The sequence below is a fragment of the Phoxinus phoxinus genome (assembly GCF_949152265.1).
Source record: "Phoxinus phoxinus genome assembly, chromosome: 3".
Classification (NCBI taxonomy): Eukaryota; Metazoa; Chordata; class Actinopteri; order Cypriniformes; family Leuciscidae; genus Phoxinus; species Phoxinus phoxinus.
Genome location: NC_136878.1, coordinates 46,597,806 through 46,621,461, shown reverse-complemented (window position 1 = coordinate 46,621,461; position 23,656 = coordinate 46,597,806). Strand labels below are relative to the sequence as shown.

Below are 23,656 nucleotides of genomic sequence, written 5' to 3'. Positions count from 1 at the left end.
TATATATGTGACATGACATGTATATAAAAAAAACACTATTATACATACATAAAATATATGGGCTGGTTTGATATGTCAATTGTTCCATTTTCTAATAGGTTTTATATATGGGCATATATATTTTATATATGTGGATATATTTAATATATGTATATTTCACATGTGTACATATATTACATTTCCGTATGGGATATGAGCACCTCTGTCCTTCTCTCCTAGATGAGTTCAAGTCGTTCCTGAAGCGGTTGCCCGCGACCCATTTCCTCCCGGTGAGCAGCGTGCACCTGCTGTGGGGCAGCGACTGGGACCTCCAGAACCGCTACCGGCTCCTGCAGAGTTCCCTGGAGGCCCAGCGAGTGAAGATCCAGCGCACGGCACGCAAACTCTTCGGGCTGAGCATCCGCTGCCACCACAACCCCAACCACCAGATGCCCAGAGAGAGGTGAGAGCCCTGATGTTCCCTCACCGAAGAACACAGCATCTTAGTCCACAGTAGAGCTCAACAGTAGCTGTCGGCAAGCATTTCCCCATTCATTTTCTCCATAGGGATTTCAGCAGATTAATGAACTAAACCAGCCAGCTCCCAATCACACAATTACAGGAGTTTAGATGAAAGGGACATGTACTTCAAGTTTGTTTTGTAAACTTAACCCTCTGGGGTCGGCAAACGCGCCGGCACGTTTTGCTTTTTTTTTTTCCACATAGCAGCAACATAGACTTAAATATCCCAGCTGAAGTATCGGGGTGGTCATAAAGAGTCGACACATGACACATGACATTAATGCTTAGAAAATATTCAGGATAATGCGATAATCAGAGTGATTCTGTACTGTAGTGTCAATGTGTCATGCAAAGAAAAGGATTGATCAAACTATAGTTTTACAGAGACAGATCTATATGTGAGCCTGGACCCCAAAACCAGTCACATGGGTAAAAAAAAAAAAAAAAAAAGAGATGTATATATAAATAATCTGAAAGCTGAATAAATAAGCTTTCAATTATGAGGAAACATTTTTTTGTAGGATCAAGATCAACAAAGTTTGTTACTGTTAATTAGCTTTCTTCATATTTTTCCCTTTAAAAGAGATTTTCTCAATGTTAAGATTTTTTTGCACCCTCAGATTCCAGATTTTCTCATTGATTCAGCTTTCTGATGATATATAAATCTCAATTTCAAAAAATTTACCCATGTGACTGGTTTTGGGGTCCAGGGTCACATATGATAATAAATATTTCACTTTATAGCTGGACTTAAAAGTGGACTCTTTACATTTACACCGGTGGTTTTAGGAACCCAATCAAATTTATTAAATTTAGACATTTTCCACAAATATAGTACAAAATAGGACCCCAAACACTTGGGCAATGATCAGTACTCAACCTTCAGAAAATGTTGACCGTAAACCAAAATGTACAGTCGTATGTTGGAGATTAAACTAAAGACATTTTGAGCTGTTTTATTTGTTCTGTATTTTATATGAGGTTTGCCATTTCTAAAAGCAGCAACAGGGTAATATTTCGTCTATATTCTGGGGTATATCTTATATAATAGTTAAACTAACAAAAAAAACATGGGATTTGTGATTACAAAATAAGGAATTGTAATCATATTTGTGGAAAGTACAAACTGGAAACTGAGACATTTCAAAGAGCTGTGACGGCAACCATGTGCTTTCTGATGGTAAACCAAGAGCTAGTGTATACAGTATATATATATATATGTGACCCTGGCCCACAAAACCAGTCACATGGGTATTTTAAATTGATATTTATACATACTCTTAAAGTCAAATTGACCCTAATTTTATGAAAATGAGATTTATACATAATCTGAAAGCTGAATAAATAATCTCTCCATTGATGTGTGGTTTGTTAGGATAGGACAATATTTGGTCGAGTCACAACTATTGAAAATCTGGAATCTGAGGAGCAAAAAAAATGGAAACATTGAGAAAATCTCCTTTAAAGTTGTGCATTTATGTTCACGATTGTGCTGCATTCACTCACAAAAATACATGATTTATATATTTACGGTAGGACATTTACTAAATATCTTCATGGAACATGATCTTTACTTAATATCCTAATGATTATTAGCACAAAAAAAAAGAAAAAACGATCATTTTGACTCATTCAATGTATTGTTGGCTATTGTTTTGTGATCCAGGGTCACATATATTTAGTCTAGCCTCAAATATACACTATAATCAAACTATCATAACAGTGTAATTTGAATGACCTCATCTATCATTGCAGAGCTGGTGCACACATCCACATCTCTGTGATCAGATGCTTTCTGAACATAACTTTATTGCCAGAACGTTATCTGTGGTACAGTTAATATTGATGAATAAAAGTGCTGCTTCCAACACTGTACTGCAATTAAAGAGTGCCGTGTCAAAAGTATTGCCCTGAATGTACACAAATAAAGTCATCTCTCATTATACGCACACTCAGGAAATGCACATAAAACAAACTCTGAAGTAAACTACACAAATGTTTGTGCTGTTGAGCAGGACGAGAGCATCAGCTGTCACTAATGTGGAAGTGGCTCACCCACGCTCCAATGGCGGCTTTGACAAGGTCTGCGCTGAAGCGTTATCAAAGCCGAGCAGAGCATAGTCTGAGCTCTGTAGGGCTCACATCAAGGACGTTTGATGGCAAGAGCATGAGAGTGTGTGTGTGTGTGTGTGTGTGTGTGAGGGAACGACAGATAGAGAGGAATACAGAATGGGATTGACTATTTTAATTCCAGGTAAGTTGTTATCGGTTCAGTATAGTGTGCCAATAGACAAAATTCGCTGTGATTTTCGGGGCTAATTCGTTAAACACTGGACTTCAAAGTAGTGTGTGTTGTTCTGCTGGAAGTGAGAGAGAGTCTATTTCTGTTTACGTGCCAGATATATTCATACTTCAAAGTCAGAGCAGCTAGTTTAGCTAACTGATAACAGCGCACCAAATTAGCATCCTATTTGAATAAACTAAGCAGCAGGGTAACGATTCGTCACGGTAAACAATCTCAGGGGGAAAGCGCAGAGTTTGAATGCAATCCTCACGGTTACACACCTCGTCTTGAATTAACTCTTTAGACAGAAACGTACTTTACTCAAGCATGCGTGCAATTCTGTTGAACATGCGTAACACATCTTAGTACTCAAATATCCTTAAAAATGTCTGGTCCATTAAACCAGATGTGTTGTTGTCCATGAGTGCTTATGAAATGCTGCTCCGTGAAGCTTCAAAACCTTTACATCGTCTATCTTTTCAATGTTAATCCGAGTTTTTGTCCTAAAACGGCGATACGTAACAACTGATAGTGGATTATTTGAGAAACGGTTTCTATTTATAAGTATGACAATGATAATATCAGGTACTGATTATGTGCTTTATTTAATGTTAAAATAATGTAATATGAGTTTGAATATCATTAATAGCCGTACTGAAAATGACACATCAGATCTTGAAAATAAGTGAAAAGAAACAAGAACGTTTAAACTGGGAACAACCAAGTCTATAGCATGACAAAGATTGTGTCTGTCTGTCTATATGCATTTTTAATAGTGTTAAAATAGTGTATTTTTTATGATTTTTATTATTATGTGAGATCAGTGTGCTTGCGGACAGACCCCGCCCACACTATTTTCTGATTGGCTGTGATTTTTGATTGATTGATTGATGACACGAACTGATGATGAGTGTCTAATGTTTCAACTGATCTTGGGTCAGTTTTATAATATAGTGTAGTTTAATTTTTAATGAATTTAATGAAGTTTAATAGTTGAAAATGATACTTAATTGCTTCTACTTGACCTAGTTTGACAAGCCTGCCTAATAACACACACACACACACACACACACACACACACACACACACACACACACACACACACACACACACACACACACACACACACACACACAAAACACATTTGACAAAAAAATCATATTCCATGGTATTTATACTTATAGCTCCCCAAGTAATGCTGATAATGCAACACACACTTTGTATTGCAAATTACCTTTTTGAATAGAATAAAATCGACAGGACCATTTGTGTTCATTAAGTCCTGCCCTACATTTCCTCCAGTGACAATCTAGTTCCTCTCATTAAAGAAGAGTTTCTGAACCATGTTTCATTCTGTTCAGACCCTCATAAACTCCCAGCTGCAAGTATACCGTAACTTGCTATAAGTATGTGAAAAGTTTGCATCTGGGCTGAAAACTTGTTGAGACGGTTGTTACCGTTATTGCTGCCAACCGGTGGTTTCCTGAAAGACACGCAATTACATCCCATATGACAACCCAAGAAACATAAGCATTCAAAATGTGAAACCTATGGCCGATAATTGATGCATACAGATATCAAGAGTTAGAGCAATTCGAATGCACATGTCAAACAATTCTCCCACCAAGGAACATACTTCATTAGCAGCTGTATGCATTGCAACTATATCTTCTCAGATTGGTGAAGAATTCATTAGAGGATTAGTTCACTTTTAAAACAACTTTTGCTGATAGTTTACTCCCCCCGATGTCATCAAGATGTCCATGTCTTTCTTTCTTCAGTGGAAAAGAAATGAAGGTTTTTGATGAACACATTTCTCCATATAATGGACGTCAATGGGCCCCAAACGGGTCAAGGTCCAGATGACAGTGTCAGCGCCGCTTCAACGGGCTTTAAACGACACCAGACGATGAATACGGCTCTTATCTAGCGAAACCATCGTCATTTCAAACATAAATAAACAAGTTTAAGTTTTATAAGCACAAGCGCTCGCCTTGCTCTGTTCTGTGATGCGCGTTCGTGACGTCACGTAATACGCAGTTACGTTGGAAAGGTCACGCTTCTATGAAAAGTCAAACATTTCTATACTGACGAAAATTTTCTTTTAGGCTTTTTAATATTCCAACACCAGGATACGCACACGAGATGGGCATTTTAACCGATAAACTGACACAAAGACATTTGAATATGTGTGTATGGTCCTCCTTCCGCACATCTGTAAACACTGACTCGTCAAGCGCGACCTTTACAGCGTAACTGCGTATTACGTGACGTCACGAACGCGCATCACAGAACAGAGCAAGGCGAGCGTTTGTGCTTATAAAACTTAAACTTTTTTATTTATTTTTGAAATGACGATGGTTTCGCTAGATAAGACCCGTATTCATCGTCTGGTGTCGTTTAAAGCCCGTTGAAGCGGCGCTGACACTGTCATCTGGACCTTGACCCGTTTGGGGCCCATTGACGTCCATTATATGGAGAAATGTGTTCATCAAAAACCTTCATTTCTTTTCCACTGAAGAAAGAAAGACATGGACATCTTGATGACATCGGGGGGAGTAAACTATCAGCAAAAGTTTTTTAAAAAGTGAACTAATCCTTTAATGCAGCGTTCATTGAATTATGTGTATTTTAAACTCATCTAAGCCCTATAATGGCACATGTTCCCGAGATGCTGTTGTGCTGTCACTCCGCATGTCGAGTGTGTCTCCGCTGACCTGCTCTTTGGCCTGAAGGCCCTGATGAAGAAAGCTTGAGGAAGAGTTTCTCGTTGCTCATTATTAGCAGCAAACCGCCTCCATCCGCCCCATAGACTCCAGAGACCGAAGCTAACTAACTCCACTCTGCAGACATTCCTCCAGTCTGATGGCACACCAATTATCTGGAGGAAGAAAACTTCATTTGGCTCCAAACTTTGGTTACTTGTGATTACTGCCAAGTTTTTCCCGGAAAGTTCCTACTTACAAGTTCTGAAGTCATTATTATGATACTTAATGTGCTTTTGGGCTTTAATGGGCTTTTTAGTGCCACTGCGAGAGAAAAAAAGAGCAGCTTTAAGAACGTTTTGATAATGTTGCCATTAAGTTAGGCTATAACAACGTTATGTTCTCTGGATGTTCACAATGTAAACACTGTTAAAAAAAAAAAAAATCTAATGTGGACGTTAGAGGAACATTCCATTCATTCCTCAAACGTTATTGGAATGTAGTTTTTAAAGTTCTCTGAACATTCCAAAACAAGTAGTAAAAGCGGCACCCCCTTTTTTTATATAGATGCACATTCCGAACTTAAATGGTTGTAATTCAAGAATGTTTTGGAATATAGATGTAAGTCTTGTTTTAAAGAAAGTTAAACTGAAAAAAAAGTTATAGAAGTTTGAGTTTATGAAAACATACAATGTTAAAAATTGTATTATTCATATTGTATATAAAATATATATTTTCAAAACCTGGTGGACTCTAAAAATGCAAAAAAAATTAAAATCAAAGCCAAAAATCTGAACAAGTTGTGTTTCAAATTGTAGGTTGATATCTCAAAAAATAAGCGTTCAGTGAGATTTAGTTTGGGCGCAGTACCACACTTCTCCACTAGTGGACATTACTGCCCATATAAGGGCGCCTCCATTTCCATATGTTGTTTGAGTGATCTGAACCATTATTTTTACAATTTTCATACAATTTATGAAGTAGACATCCTATTCAGAAGTAGTGTTGAAAGTTTGGCAGATTTTGAAATGAATTCAACCTCTAAGAAACACAAAAGATCACGTATGTGCATTATAGCTCGCTGACACATCACTAATGCTGAATCTATTATTATTTTCTTTATATTGAAAACATTTTCAGAGCTTTTTTCTAAATGAATTGAATGGATGCTATCTATTGAACTCTTGGCATGAAAACAAACTGAGGTTTCTATCATTCTTTCATGATTTTTCATGTTCATCACTATTTCAAAATAAAGGTCTGAACTCGCATTAGGAGTATGAAAATATTCTTGTTGCAAATTGATAAATTACGGCTCCTCTGTCATTTATTTAAAAAAAACAGTCACCAAATATGAAAACTAGACTTTGTAAGCTTTCAAATGATATATAGTTTATCAAGATTAGTTTAGGTTTAGTAGGATATTACTGTTTTAAATATGTAATGGCTGTGCCAATATAAGGGGTAAAAAAAAAAAAAAAAAAAAAAAACAATATTAAAGACCAGATAACATTTTATTAACGTAACTGGAGGATTTTTTGTTCATAACTCAATGTTCCTTCTTAGCTGAGAATACATTGTTTTGATAATACATTTGATTATATTGTAACAAATATATTCTTCAGGATAAACCTTGAGATGCATCATCTCGTTTTCAAAGGGGTCCTAATACACACATTAGATAACACAAGACAAAACAATAACAACAATAAGCACCTCATTCAAAACAACAAACACACCACTAGAACATTAACACATAAAATATGAATAAATATTTACCAGCCTATGATATGTATCATCTAAAGCAATTACATGATGTTGTAAAACAAAGAAAAATACTATTTGTAAACATAAACCATAAACGAAGTCAAAGATCATACATTCAAAAGGTGAATTATTCCAATCTGCAGGAGCCTTATACCTAAAGTATCTTCCCAAAAACTTTCTTAACTAAAGGAGTAAGAAAAAATATTCATATGATAATTACTCTTTATATGTGACCCTGGATCCCAAACCCAGTCAGGAGCCGCACGGGTATATCTGTGGCAATAGCCAACAATACATTATATGGGTCAAAATTATCCATTTTTCTTTTATGCCAAAAATCATGAGGATATTAAGATCATGTTCCATGAAGATATTCAGTAAATTTCCTACCGTAAATATATAAAACATGTATTTTTGTGAGTGAATGCAGCACAATCGTGAACATAAATGCACAACTTTAAAGGAGATTTTCTCAATGTTTACATTTTTTTGCTCCCTCAGATTCCAGATTTTCAATAGTTGTGTCTCGACCAAATATTGTCCTATCCTAACAAAGCACACATCAATGGAAAGCTTATTTTATCAGCTTTCAGGTTGTGTATACATCTCAATTTCACAAAATTGAGCCATGTGACTGGTTTTGTGGTCCAGGTTCACATATGGTGTCACAAAGAATGATGTGAAATGTGGTTTTGTTCCTGCAATACACACACACACACACACACACACACACACACACACACACACACACACACACACACACACACACACACACACACACACACACACACACACACACACACACACACACACACACACACACACACACACACACACACACACACACAGTAGCTCAGATCAAATGTTTTTTCCCTCTTTGGTGATTAAGTTGATGTGTGCTCATCTGGTAAATACTGCCGCTCTGACATGGTTTGAGAGCAGCATATGTTTGATAAGTAGATTACGCTGCTGGATCTATTTTAAGGGCAGATCTTCCGTATATACCGTGATAGAGTATAGTGAGATATTCCCTCTCGCCGGTCTCGATGCAATAGTGCCGACGCACAAGGTCTGTCTGTGGAAACACAGCTCAGCTTTAACCTCGTCTTTCTCAATTATTGGCCTTCTGCAAATCGAGCAGTTTCTACTTTTAGGGAAGCGTCTCAAAGTCAGCTGCTGTTTATTCCTGGCAGAAGAAAAAGCTGATGCAAGTTTTACATGCATATTTTGGCTTTATTGTTGCTCCTTCGTGAGTATAGTCCAAGATCAGGTAACCTTAAAAATGTACCGTTGGCAAAACTTCCCAAAATGAGATCTTTAAAGGCCATTCCCACGCGTGATTCGATTGCTTAGTCCAAATCCTGGTTTGATATCTTCCTTCCTCATGCTTTTATATTTCTCTAAAAAATAAAATAAAAAATATTACATGTACAACAGCTGAGAAGAGGAAGAAAGTCCCCCGACCTGAAGGCAGGCAATAAAATATGAGTTAAATTAATAAAAAGAAGAAGTAAAAAATGAATTAAGAACATCTACAAAAACATTGAAAAAAAAAAAAAAAAGTTAGTACTAACATTGGTCATTGTTCTCAAACAAAACATGTTTCTGAAAGATACAGACACAAAACATCTGCTTTCAGGTTATGCCAAAAGCAAATACCGGGATGAGATATAAGAACAATAAAAACTGTTTTTGGCATTTAAATATTTGGTAAATAAAAGGCTGTCAAGAAAGGGTTGGAAACACAGTCTGACTGCAGGTAACCGTCTCACTCTGGTATTGAACTATTTGTCCACTTGGATTTACTAGCACAGCTTCACGCTCACAGAACAGCACTTGCAGTTGTAAATGCGTCACAAGAGGCACAAATAATGTGAGCTGCACTCCGAAGGCAGTTTATTTGGAGACAAGCAGCTATGAGCAATATTCTATAAAAAGTGCATGAAAATGTGCAAATTATACATCGTTAATCATGGTGGATTGCTTTCATACCAACTGCAGACCTCACTGGAGTTCACAAGAACCAAGACATTTGACTAATTTAAGAGCGCAGAAATACAAAAATTAATCAAATAATTCGTTTTTCCATAATTAAACACTGTGGCAATAAACACTGATACAGGCATCGGATTGCTCTTTATGTAATAATCTATGTTTTTGTTTGTATCTGTCCCTATTCAAATACACAACAAATAAATAAATTAAAGGGTACAATCAGTATGATTTAAAAAAATACAAAACAAGGTACACTACATTTTAAATGGTGAAATAAAAGCCAAATACAGTGTGTTGTGTCGTCAAAATATGAATAATGACCAGAAAAAAAAATAATTAACCTTCTGCATAATGCAAGACTTTTAGTTATGAATAAGACAAAAAATAAATAAAAAAATAAACTGGGACTCTTATTTTGAAATGCCAATACTAGTTCCGGATGAGGGAGCATTCTTACAAACATCTACAACATTACAGTTCATCAAGAGGAGATCATAAGATATCTGTGACACACATGCATTCATTGATTGCAAACCGAGTGGGCGATAATGTGTGTGTTTTTACTTTGCATTTATTTACCTTTATTTCATTAAACCAAAGCCTTTTTAAGTTTGATAATCACATTAGGCTGAATGGCGATTCCTGTTTTCCGGCTCCAAATTTAACACTTCCTCAAATGATGATTGAGACTTATAGATGTTATAGGCTACCATTCAAGATATTTAAGACTTTTGTGACCTTAAATTTAAATAAACGTACAAATATGGAAGATAAAAAAGACTCAATGAACTGATCTGGGGTGTTTTTTCCAAAAGCATCGTTAGCCAACTATGTCCGCAAGTTCAGTCGTTATCAGCAGTTCAATGAGTCGGTGCTTAACTCCAGTAATGAGAGTTTCATATTTTATCTAAAGGTATATCAGATGTAAAACATATAGTTTAAATCATTATTGTATTTATTTAAACGGTTATTGTGAATATGCACTGTATTTATGATCAGGATTCATAATGAGGATTTAAAGTGTCCGCCGTCAGTCCCTCAGTTCACCATCGGTGTCGCCAAACTCAGCATGATCAGAGTTTGAGTGCATGTGTGAACACTTTCCCGTCCTGGGCTGTGTTTCCCGAAAGTATCGTTAGCCAACTATGTTCACAAGTCGTTATCAGCAGTTCAGCGAGTCTGTGTTTCCCGAAACCATCGTTACAACCAACATTCACAAACATCATCGCAGAGTTGTGTGTGTGAGCGACAGATCTCCACCTGTGGTTAGAAGCAGAGTTTCTAGTTTGCTCTAGATCTAGTTTTAAATCCTGCGCCAATAATCAAGCTGACATTCAGTGCAATCTGTGTATTTTATTTAGAATACAAACAAATGTTTTTTACATCTTTTAGTTTGTCGAGAGAGTTAAAGTGTAGTGTTTGAAGAAGTGCGCATGTGTGAACGAGCTCTAGTGCGTAAGAACAAGACTATGATTGAATCTGGAAATAAAGCAAAATAACTGAGAAAAATTTGAAATAGTCCTCAGATGTCTGTAATTTATATCAAAACATCTAGCGTTAAAGGAGAACTCCGGTCAATTTTAACATTGAGTAAATCTGACTCTGATTGTCGAGTTCACGCGCATAGGTTTAGTTACCTATGATCACGCGCGTGAACTCGACAATCGACTACTTTGGACTCCGGAAACAGGAAGTAAATACAGGTCTGTGCGCTGGCTGATATAACATAATTTTTATTAATATCTTTCACATCTACTGCAGTCAGATTCACTCGTGTTCACTCTGAAGGAATCACTCAACATGGCTGGGCACTTGTAATGACACATCAATGATGTTGAGAGGATAAAAGCAGGTTTAAAACTTGCTCCATTGAAGTCAACAGGGTGCACATTTTAAAAAGAGGATAACACAGTGTAGGCAACACCGATTTTTGTCGTTGTTCTCTGTATTGACAGCACTCCAAATTTACAAAAAAATGAGCTCAATCTTAAAATTGACCGGAGTTCTCCTTTAATTCGATCTCAAACAGTTTCATTAACAGTGGTTATTACTCCACACGTGCGAGACATCATCAACTAACGTGGTTGAACGATCAATTTGTGACACTATGTTTTCGGGAATCAGTCGTGACTCGCTAGTTGATTTCTTCAACACCGTATCACGGAAGTTAAGCGGCGAGTTACGGCGCTGGACGGGATCTGTGTCCAACGGCTCCAGTCTGAATCACACACACATATGCAGATATAAACACCTTTTGATGCTTGGCCTGATAAATTGCTCTGGCCCGAGCGAACCCCCAGCCGGCGCTGAAGTGACAGATAGCTTCACGCCTCGGGGACTTCTGTGCCATCTGACGAGAGAAAGCGTCGCAAACGCCACTGTGATATTTAATCAAATCAAACGATGCAATTAAACGAGTAACCAAACCATGCTGCCCATTTCAGTTTATGCCAAGCCACAAAACCACGCTTCCTGGCTCGTTGTAATTAATAGATGTTTGTTGTTAAGCTCTACCTGATAAACCACGACTGTGAGATCATGCACATTTTGAGGGAAGAAAAATACTCGTATTTACACCCACACAGAACACAGACAGAGCGGTTATGTAATGCGGGTTTATGTTCATAAGCTTTGTATAAAGGGAAATATAGTGCCAGTCAGCCAGTCCAAATCTTTCCATTGCATAGGTAATGAGCACAAACATTACATGCATATTTGTGTAATGTATTATTTTGGGCATTTTAAAGCAGCTGTTTTCTGCAGCAACACACACTTTTGCATAAATAACCGAGCTTTGCGTTTTCTGAAGATGTTTGCTATGCAGAACTGATATGCTTGGGTGTTGTGGATGGTTGCCAAGATGTTGGATTATCAGTAGCAGAAACTTTGTGAGACGAGTTAACCCACGCCGCAGACCTCCGTCAGGTTACACAAGATAGTGAATTTAAAATGGATGAAAATGAGGCTGTCAGGGACGCACTCACGGTCTTTAATGCCTTTTTTTTTTCTGGAAAGACGTTTTGTCAGCTGAACAATCAGTATGCTGTTAAACAACTTTAAAGTTTTTAAAGTCCCCCTGTGGTGAAAATCCATCTTTTAATGTTGTCAATGTGGTGTTTTTAATATGCTTTAAAGGGCACCTATTATGCCCGTTTTCACAAGATGTAAAATAAGTCTCTGATGTCCCCAGAGTGTGTGTGTGTGTGTGAAGTTTTAGCTCAAAATACCCCACAGATAATGTTTTAGAAAAACGCACCGTTTTAGTGTGTCTCCTTTAAAAGTTAATGAGATGCGGTTCCACGCACAGGGGGCGGAGCCTAATCAGCACTCACTCAGAGCCAGGACAATCTCATCTCACAGAAAGATGATAATATCAAAACAGAAACTCACAGTAACGTGTTCGAGTCGGACAATAATGCCCACAGAGCTAGAGAATATATGCTGAATAGAGATAGAACAGGTACTTATATGCCATCTGCATATAAACTCTCTCTCTCTCTCTCTCTCTCTCTCTCTCTCTCTCTCTCTCTCTCTCTCTCTCTCTCTCTCTCTCTCTCTCTCTCTCTCTCTCTCTCTCTCTCTCTCTCTCTCTCCCTTTCATTATCGTGGAACATAACGTTACACAGCAAAGTACACAAAACACTCGTTACAACCAACAGTAAACAAATATATACACACCTTTTTAGTGTGTGTTTTATAAACTGGTAAACTGTTTATCTGTAAACGACTGGATGAGCTCGAGTGTCATAAAGTGCTCGCTCTCACTATCATTTCTGCGTGATCGGTAACGTTAGTCCTGTCGCTCCGGAGAGGAGACTGTACGCTGATCACGAGAGCAGTTGTAAGTTACTGATCAATCCTCGAGTAACAACGAGAGTAAATGAAGACTGCTATGTTCATTCTAACATCCAAAAAACAAAACACCTCAATCGCTTTCGGAGACGTTCTACAGCGTCGAAACACTGGCGGACTGTGTCCAGCTCACTCAGGGCGGGTCTATGCGCAAACTGCAGTGTCAATCAACAGTCGTGGGCGGGGCTTATGCAATTCTACGTCACATTGCATTGATTCTGAGAACAGCTCATTCTGAGACAGTACTTATGATTTATGGGGATTTAAAAAAAACAACAACACTGGTTGGATTTGTATCATTATAGGGTGGTTGTGTACACACACTGCCAACACACATTTATGTTCAAACAACATGTAAAAGTGAATTTTGCATAATAGGTGCCCTTTAAGACAAACCATGTGTAGATTTATAAGTGGACAGCATTGCTGAGTATTTTCTGCTTAAAACTGCAGTGAACCAAAGACAGACTCAAAAACACGGTTTGAAATCGCTGGTGTTTCTGACGTCACACACTACCTTGTAACCAATCAGATCAACGTGTGATCGTCAACCAGTGGATCTCGGAGTGAGTGAGTGGAGGCGGGGCTCATTTGCATATTCATAGAACTGCACATACTAAATGAGGCAAGGGTGTCGAGTTACATTCAAGCTATTTTGTACGGAAAAAACATGTAAATTAAATATGTAATTTTGGTGATCAAAGATGAGTTTAAAGGGATACAGTGATTGACCGCAGGGGGACTTTAAGTCTGTCCCTCTCAGCCGTGTTTTCATTCCTGTCTAAGGTTTGTTGGTGTGATGCCAACACAGAGATATCTGACAGGTTGCAGTATCGCTTGCAGCATCTTTAATTGAATAAAAGAAATGAAGCAGATATACAGGCCTCCCCCTCACTCTGAATGGCGTACTCTACTCTCTACTCATCCATCATCCATTAGAACAGAAATTGCAATGATGTACGTCACGCGGTCTGTGCAGAAGAGCGCTCCGATGCCCCATTACAAACACCAGCATGTGCGAACAAACAGCATTCTCCACATCATCCCCCATGGCGAACTCCCGTCAGCCGCTTGTTTCAGATAAACAAATAATACTGCAAAATAAAACCAGCAAGCCACTATTGGGAAAAGCATTTAGAGAATATAACATATGGGAGTCTGAATGCATAAAGCTTGCTTATTGCGAATACATATGAAAAAGAAATACACTATTAAATGCCACAGGCGAGTGCACTGCGAATGGCTTCAAATTGAATGCTAATCTTAAACTTTTTATTGGTCAAGTAATCTGGAGCAAACTGAAAATCAAATAACGTCTGAATTGGAATATAGCTTTATGTATATAGATTGAATGCCACAAGATGCTTATTTTACAGGTTTACCATTTCATTTCCCTATTGATAGTTTTCTGAAACTCATGTTCATATTCATTGCTTTCAATTTACGTTTCACATCTAGTTTTAGAAACGTGTTTTCATTTCAAAAACGTTGATATAATTAGTCACACTTCCACTGGGTCGCGCGAGTTTTGTGGTTTGCACAGGAATGCATAATTTACATTGCCTGGCAATTCATTTTTACAGTAGTAATATTATGGATTCAACTGAACTGACACTATCAGATAACATCTGCATTTGAACTTAATTGAGTTGAATTATGACACTCATCTTATTTAGAGCTGCTTCCTAGATCACAAATACATATTAAAAAGTTTTCCCATTAACCCTTTAAGCGGCACCCCCTTTTTTTAATAGACATGAAAATGCACATTCTGAACTTAAATGTTTGTAATTCAAGAATGCTTTGGAATATAGATGTAAGATTGGTCTTGTTTTAAAGAAGACATTTGTCAGATTTTTGTAGAAGTGAAATAAATTAAGAAAGTGAAACAGAAAAAAAGTTATAGAAGTTTGGGTTTATGAAAATATACAATGTAAAACAAATAATTATTAATATTTTATATAAAATATATATTTTCAAAACCTGGTGGACTCTAAAAATGCAAAAATAATCAAAGCCAAAAATCAGAACAAGTTGTGTTTCAAATTTTGTGTTTTAATTTTGGGCGCAGTACCACACTTCTCCACTAGTTGACATTACTGCCCATATAAGGGCGGCTCCATTTCCATCTTTTGAACTCTTGGCATGAAAACAGCTGACTACTTTGTCAAGATTAGTTTAGGTTTAGTATGATATTACTGTTTTAAATATGAACGTTAAATTTGAATGTTCTCTGAATGTTCAAAAGTAAGTGGTAACATTTAAAAAAAAAACATTAGACGTGTTTTGAGAACATTATTATAGACCAGATATACATATACAGTACATATACATATAACTACATATAACGTTACTGGAAGAACGTTTGTTCATAAATTTGCCAGAACATTGCATGTGGGCTCGGTTAATTAATTCAATAGCAAATATGTACCACTTTTAAGCAAATATTATCCATGAATCAAAGTTCCTATGTTACATGATAAAACAACATTATCCTCCACAGTTTGGTGTAGCATTGCCTTTGTGTGTCTCTCCAACACCATCTTCAAGGGATTTCTAGTAGGAATATGACTTATCCGACTCTGGGTTTATTAACATGTCATCATAAGCTTTAGCACTTTGTCTCTCAGAAATCAACATTCAGGCACTGGTTTCTCCGCATGCAGAGAAGCTCCAAAGGCTTTCAGAATGACAAGGCAAAGTGCCTGCGGGAGAGAAGAGACGGGGTGTGCGTTGGGGACATTTGACAGAATACATTATCCATTTTAGTGATTAGACGGTAACAAACGTCAGTGGGCTGAGGCGGGAGCTTTGTGCGTTTGGAGTTGATGCTGCATTATTAACCCTCTGGTGCTCTTCGGTCATATTACACCGATTTTTTTTTTTTTTTTTTTACTTCATCGGAATGGTACAAAACTTTGTGAAGGTTTTGGCAATTGCTATGTGAACACACACAAAAATCATGGACATGATTCGAAAAGGTTAAGTGGTCCTGGAAAAAAATAAAAAAGAATATATATATATATATATATATATATATATATATATATATATATATATATATATATATATATATATATAACGTGTTTTTGAAAATACAGATTTCATATAAAAATTGAAAATATTATTTTTATGTATTTTTCATAAAAATATATTCTATAACTTTTTAAGTTCACTTTTAAACTTTTTTTTTTATTTCAGCAACAATTTTCCAAGTGTCGTCTTTAAAATAGAGATCAAACTTAACTCAGTGCTTTAAAGCATTCAAGATTTACAGTTTAAGTTGGACATTTAATTTACAGGTCTATGCTTAACTTGAATAAACAACCCGATCTCACGGTAATTCATACGAATTCATACGACCTCACTCGTACGATTTTTGCTAAATCTTAAATATTTTTGTATGGATGACCTACCCTTGACCCCGCCTATAAACCTACACACCACTGGGGTTTAGACAAATCCTACGAATTCGTTTGAGTGAGGTTGTGTTACAGTGGCTGATACAATAAAAAAAAAAAAAATGAAATAAAATAATAATAATAAAATGAAAAAAAAAATGTGGTCAAAATTCGCCATTGTTCTCTGTCTGCTTTCAGATTGGTGCTACAGTGGCTGATAAAAAAAAAGAAAAGAAAAAAAATATATATTTTTATATATATATATAATTCAATACAATTTTTTTTTTATTTGTATTCGCCATGTGAAGTGCACCCCCCACATCCCCTGACTGCATTGTTCTCTGTCTGCTTTCAGATCGGTGCTTCAGTGGCTGAACCGCGTGCAGTCGTTCCTCTACTGCAACGAGAACGGCTTCTGGGGAGCGTTCCTGGAGAGCCAGCGCATGTGTGTGTGCCACACGGGTGCCACCCTGTGCCAGCGACCCATTCCCTGCGTGATCGGCGGGAACAACAGCTGTGCCATGTGCAGTCTAGCCAACATCTCCCAGTGCGGATCCTGCAACAAGGGCTACAAGCTTTACCGCGGCCGCTGCGAACCGCAGAACGTGGACTCGGAGCGGAGCGAGCAGTTCATCAGCTTCGAAACGGACCTGGACTTCCAGGACCTGGAGCTCAAGTACCTGCTTCAGAAGATGGACTCGCGTCTCCACATCCACACCACATTCATCAGCAACGAGGTGCGCCTGGAGACCTTCTTCGACCCGCGCTGGCGCAAGAGGATGTCGCTAACGCTCAAGAGCAACAAGAACCGCATGGACTACCTGCATATGATCGTGGGCCTGTCAATGAAGATCTGCCAGATGCGGAACAGCAGCGTGGACCCCATGTTCTTCGTCTACGTGAACCCGTTCAGCGGGAGCCACTCGGAGGGGTGGAGCATGCCGTTCGGAGAACACGGATACCCGCGCTGGGAGAAAGTGCGCATCCAGAACTCCCAGTGCTTTAACTGGACCCTTCTGCTGGGAAACCGATGGAAGACGTTTTTCGAGACGGTGCACATTTATCTCCGAAGCCGAGCCAAGGTGCCGACGGTCATGCGTAACGATACGGGTCAAGGCCCGGTGGACTTATCCGACCCCAACAAGCGTCAGATCTACATCAAGATCTCAGATATACAGGTGTTCGGATACAGCTTGAGATTCAACGCGGATCTGTTGAGGAGCGCCGTCCAGCAGGTCAACCAGTCGTACACGCAGGGAACCCAGTTCTACTCGTCCTCGTCCATCATGCTCCTGTTACTGGACATCCGGGAGAGGATTAATCGCCTGGCTCCTCCGGTGGCTCCTGGGAAACCCCAACTGGACCTGTTCTCCTGTATGCTGAAGCATCGACTCAAGCTCAACAACAGCGAGATGATTCGCGTCAATCACGCCTTGGACATGTACAACACCGAAATCTTGAAACAATCGGACCACCTGACTACCAAACTTTGCTGAGGGAAAAAAAAAAACCCAACAACTGGGAAGAAGAAGAAGAAGAAGAAAATATTTTCTTTCTCGGTTTGATTTGGAAACTTTTGCTTTGCATTTTTTTTTTTTTTTTTTGATGTATTATTAACAACTTTGTAAGTGTAATTGTTAAACGAAAAACTAAAAATACACAGAGAAATCATTTTAGCTCACTACTAAAGGAAAACAACAACAAGAACAAAAACTAAAAAAAAAAATGACTGTATCATATTTGTCGAAGCATGTCTGTCATTTTCCTAATTACGAGAAAAGATCACAAACTATTAAATTCCACATCCAGTGACACAGAGGCCTTGATTTTACTTTGAGGGAACAAAGGTACATCGTAAACTGCCATTCTTAACACGTTTGTAGAGATTTACCGCGAGGGCAGAACCAAAACACAGTTCATTTCAGACACGGCCATCATACATGTTTTATAAGGGTTCATTGAGTGTACTGTGTCTTGTCCTTTCATAGAGAGCTGAGTTCAGTTCAGGCGTCCGTCGTTGCTCACCGGATGTCCAGTTTTATTGTCACTCGCCACAAGAACTGAATCCTGTCGTGTGTGTTCAGACCCGCAGATCCGAGATTGGAGGTCGCGCCGGCGCCTCAGTGCAGTATCTACAGTTGAACACTAGCAACTCATGCTCTTTCGTACTGCTTCGCATAATGTACACGTTGTGATTGCTGATGTGTCGAGCTTTTTTGCAGCACCGTGAACAAAATTTCGATCATTTCTCATTTCTTTAAGGGTCAGCATAAAGCCATACATTTCTCAGAGGGATGAAAAAAAAAAAAAAAAAGACGAAAAAAAAAAAGAAGCTGGGCACATTTTGTGAGAAATGTCCTATAAATTGCTTTTGTATTTTTGTTTTACAGTCCTTTTCTAATGAAATATAGCACAGTGGTCTGACAAAAAAATAAGAAAATGATATATAATGTGCTGCGGGATTATGGCATGACATTGTAAAGCCATTGCATTTTCATTAACAGAGTGAATCCACAAGAACAGTATATTAAAGCTTCAAATATCTATGATGGTTTTAATCTCAAAATCTGCTTGTATACCAAATGTACACTTTTTTTTTGTAATATTTCATTTGGGTTTTATATTCCTTGATGCAATTCAGGTTTAACTTTTTTGACATGTTGATTGATTAATCTCTAAATCTTAGCTGGGGGGGGGGGGGGGGAGGGGTTATTTAACCTTCAAAAAGTTATTTCTAGGATATGGAGCATGCCATTATTTTTAGCATTAATTATTATAATTTGTATCATTATTATCCAATCTTATTAAGTGCCTGTTAGCTATCCCTTTAATGCTTTCCTTCACTTTTTATTTATTATTATTATTATTATTTATTATTATTTTTTTAACAGGAAGAATACTAAATCTAAATACACATGCCACTTGGGAACAGGGCCAAAAGCTTTTCTTGCTCTACTCTGCATGAATTGAAAATAACCTCTTGAGAGGAGACTTAACTTGGTTAATGAATTAGTTAAATGTGTATTATAAGTGTAAATACCTATTTTGTCTTGATATAGCCATGGAAACAAAAGCTCTTGTTAGACGACAGCCCATTAAACACGACACGGACCCCCTCGAGCACAAGATCTGTAAATACCGCAGGTTTCCCACCAGATCATCACCAGCTGAACTGGATCTGACACACACACACACACACACACACACACACACACACACACACACACACACACACACACACACACACACACACACACCGTCTCACCATCCCATAGAACGCTCAGTGGGTTGAGAAACTGCTTTCAAGTACTTTATGTAATTTCTGCTGTTCTGTTTAAATAACTATATCGGCTTTCTTCAAAATGAATGTTTCAAATAATAATCTATTTCTCATTAAAATGCTATATTTAATAAGAAGGCCAATGCTTGTTTGTACCACACAAAAGCTTGAAATTTTTCTGGTAAAAAATAAATGTATTTCAAATACATTTATTTTATGCTAAGTCTACTACAAATACATTTATATGTTCAAACTTGATATAAATATCCTGCAATTCACCTTTGGCTAAGCCCCGCCCCCCTTAGTTACTGTTGCTACCTCCGACAACTTCATCTGGGCTCTGGTTTGGTATCAACATGGCTTCTGCTGTGACGGCTCTTCCTGCTGAAATTTTATCAAACTTTTATAAAGCAGCAAATAAAGTGTCCGATAGAAGTAGGCAAAAGTGTCTGCAGTGTGCGTTTGAAGGCTTTATTCAAGACATACCGGTGAAACGCGAGCAACAACAAGGCATCCAAATACAGGCAAAAGCATAACGGTCACAGTCAAAAAATGAACACAGCATAACGTTATCCTAATCGAGACGGAGGCTGTGACTCACAATATCAGGAGAAACACTGTCATGCAAAGCTGGGTAGGTCTCTATTCACTTCTATAATCGTTATTATTTACAAAGCAAACGGACTACGCGAGTATAAAGCTGTATTTATTAGCAGCGTGTGCTAGCGTATCAACAATTAGGGCAGAGAACCGAAATCATAACCTAAACCAGCATAAAACGGTCTAACTATAACTTCACAGTAAGGTTAAAAGCTAAATGTATCTTAGAGCACAAAAGTGTGTTGTTGATCTTGAGGGGTTTCGCTGACTGAGAGGACGTCCACACAGTTTAATCCAAAGACGACACTTGTCAGTATTTAACTTCGGTTTTGGGAAGGGGAAAAAACGGACATCCCCCACCAACCTCTCTGGGAAACGCGTATCTGTGTTACAAATGCCCCCGGCACAACGTTTAACCATATTTTTTATAAAACGACAACGTAATAGCCTGCCGAGACCAAAAATATGAGCCGCCTGCGTTGAAGTCAATGGAGCGCCGTGAAAAAGTGTCGGACCCTCTGTGGGAGCTCGTTCTTGGCTGCGCTGTGATTGGTCAATATACATTCTAGGGCGTGGCTTAGCCAAAGGCGAATTGTACTGTTGGTTTACTAAATTGATATACTGAAAGTCTGCTAAATTGGAACGACTAATTCTGCACTTTAATTATCCGGAAATAGTGATAATTAAAGATAGACTGAAGTAAATTTAATTGTGCTAAAGTGGAACTATTGCAAGTATACTTTAGGTTCACTTTAAATATCTTGCATTTAAAGACTGATATTACACAGAGATCATACAATCCTTATTAATAATGATATTAAACACATTTTAGGCTTAATGTGCATCGTGCAATAAATACGTTTTCCAAATAAAGTTGAATTATAATATTTATATCAGCAAGTCTCAAGCGATATGTCAGTATATATGTTTATTTATTTGCAATATACTTAGTATGACATAAATGCATTTTTTAATACATTTTCGTAAAGGTTTTTTTTTTTTCACTCGGGCAGCTACAAAAATGTGTTTTAAGAACATATTGCTAACTTTCCCATTAAGTTATGAAAATGTTATTTCTGAACGTTCTCTAAACGTCCAGATTTTTTTTTTCTTAGTTATGCAAGCGTTAAGGGAACATTTCATAATTTTTCAAACATGGGAATGTTACTTTTGGATGTTCTCTGAATGTTTTTTTTATGTTCGACAAACATACCATGAATGATGTATACCCAATACAGGGCTGTGCATAAGACTGACATGACACCTTCATAATCATGACACATGTTATGAATATTGAAGTAGGTTTTATGCATTTTTATGACAACTGTCATTAAGTGTCATTCGCTCAATTATGACATTTATAAATCAAATATGACATTCTTTGTCATGACAACATGACATTACCAAGACAACATTATTGTCATAAATATGTCTGAAAATGATTAATGATTAAACTTAAAAACCTACTGAGCTTTATGGGTTAACATTATTAAACTGTCATGTGATTGGTTTTGACATCGGCTGTCATGAGGACATTATAACTGTCAGGAATATTTTTCTGGATCTCAACTAAAATGGTACAAATTTAATTTGTCATTAAAATGTCATTAAGTGTTAATAATCTGTCAAACAATTGTATAACAGTGTCATGTAGACTTTTCTGGACCTCAACTACAGTGGTACACATTGAATATGACATTAAAATTAAAAATATTGTAATGTTAACCCATAAAGCTAAGTGGTTTCTTAAGTTTGATAATGAATCTGCTATGTCATGTTTATGATATTTATGACATGTTATGTTGTCTTGTTATTGTCAAGTTGTCATAACAAAGACATCTCAAACAATGTCATATTTGCATTAAAAATGTCATAACTGAGCGAATGACACTTAATGACAGTTGTCATAAACATGCATAAAACCTCCTTCATATTCATGACATGTGTTATGATTATGAAGGTGTCATGTCAGTCTTATGCACACCCCTGCAAGTAAAGTGTTACCCATAATGTTTTGAGAACATTGTTAAACACCAGATAACAATAATAACTGAATATTAATGTTACTTGTAGAACGTTTGTTCATAAATTTGAGAGAACCTTGCTAGAACGTTAAAGTGCTGATAGTGTTCACTATTAGCTGGTTATAGCGTTCACTATTAGCTGGTTATAGCGTTCACTATTAGCTGGTTATAGTTTTCACTATTAGCTGGTTATAGCATTCACTATTAGCTGGTTAGCGTCTCTGCAGATTGAGTCCCTGTATTTTCTGGGCAGATGCTGCTTGTTCTCAGGCCTGACAGGTAAGGATGCAGCAGAAACATGCTGACCGAGGGTCAAACGTCCCGCTCAAGGACACACCGGTTGACAGAGGCATCCGGGTTCACAAACGTCCAAGATGAACAGGAATCTGTTCATTTACACTGATGGAGATCCCCAACGAGATGCACATTTACACTGATGAAGAACCCCAACGAGATGCACATTTACACTGATGGAGATCCCCAACGAGATGCACATTTACACTGATGAAGATCCCCAAAGAGATGCACATTTACACTGATGAAGAACCCCAACGAGATGCACATTTACACTGATGAAGAACCCCAACGAGATGCACATTTACACTGATGGAGAACCCCAACGAGATGCACATTTACACTGATGAAGAACCCCAACGAGATGCACATTTACACTGATGAAGAACCCCAACGAGATGCACATTTACACTGATGGAGATCCCCAACGAGATGCACATTTACACTGATGAAGAACCCCAACGAGATGCACATTTACACTGATGGAGATCCCCAACGAGATGCACATTTACACTGATGAAGAACCCCAACGAGATGCACATTTACACTGATGAAGAACCCCAACGAGATGCACATTTACACTGATGAAGAACCCCAACGAGATGCACATTTACACTGATGGAGATCCCCAACGAGATGCACATTTACACTGATGAAGAACCCCAACGAGATGCACATTTACTCTGATGAAGAACCCCAACGAGATGCACATTTACACTGATGAAGAACCCCAACGAGATGCACATTTACACTGATGAAGATCCCCAACGAGATGCACATTTACACTGATGAAGAACCCCAACGAGATGCACATTTACACTGATGGAGAACCCCAACGAGATGCACATTTACACTGATGAAGATCCCCAACGAGATGCACATTTACACTGATGAAGAACCCCAACGAGATGCACATTTACACTGATGAAGATCCCCAACGAGATGCACATTTA

At 37.8% G+C, this 23,656-nt stretch overlaps 1 protein-coding gene across 1 annotated transcript in view; it reads left to right on the top strand.

Moving 5' to 3' along the window:
- Positions 1-18,802, top strand: part of brinp1 (bone morphogenetic protein/retinoic acid inducible neural-specific 1) — a 220,767-nt gene extending 201,965 nt beyond the window's left edge. The window contains exons 7-8 of the mRNA XM_079606289.1: positions 220-442; positions 16,861-18,802. Coding sequence (XP_079462415.1) covers positions 220-442; positions 16,861-18,001 — 1,364 coding nt within the window. The 3' untranslated portion in view covers positions 18,002-18,802. The remainder of the gene's footprint in view (positions 1-219; positions 443-16,860) is intronic.
- The last annotated feature ends 4,854 nt before the right edge of the window (positions 18,803-23,656 follow it).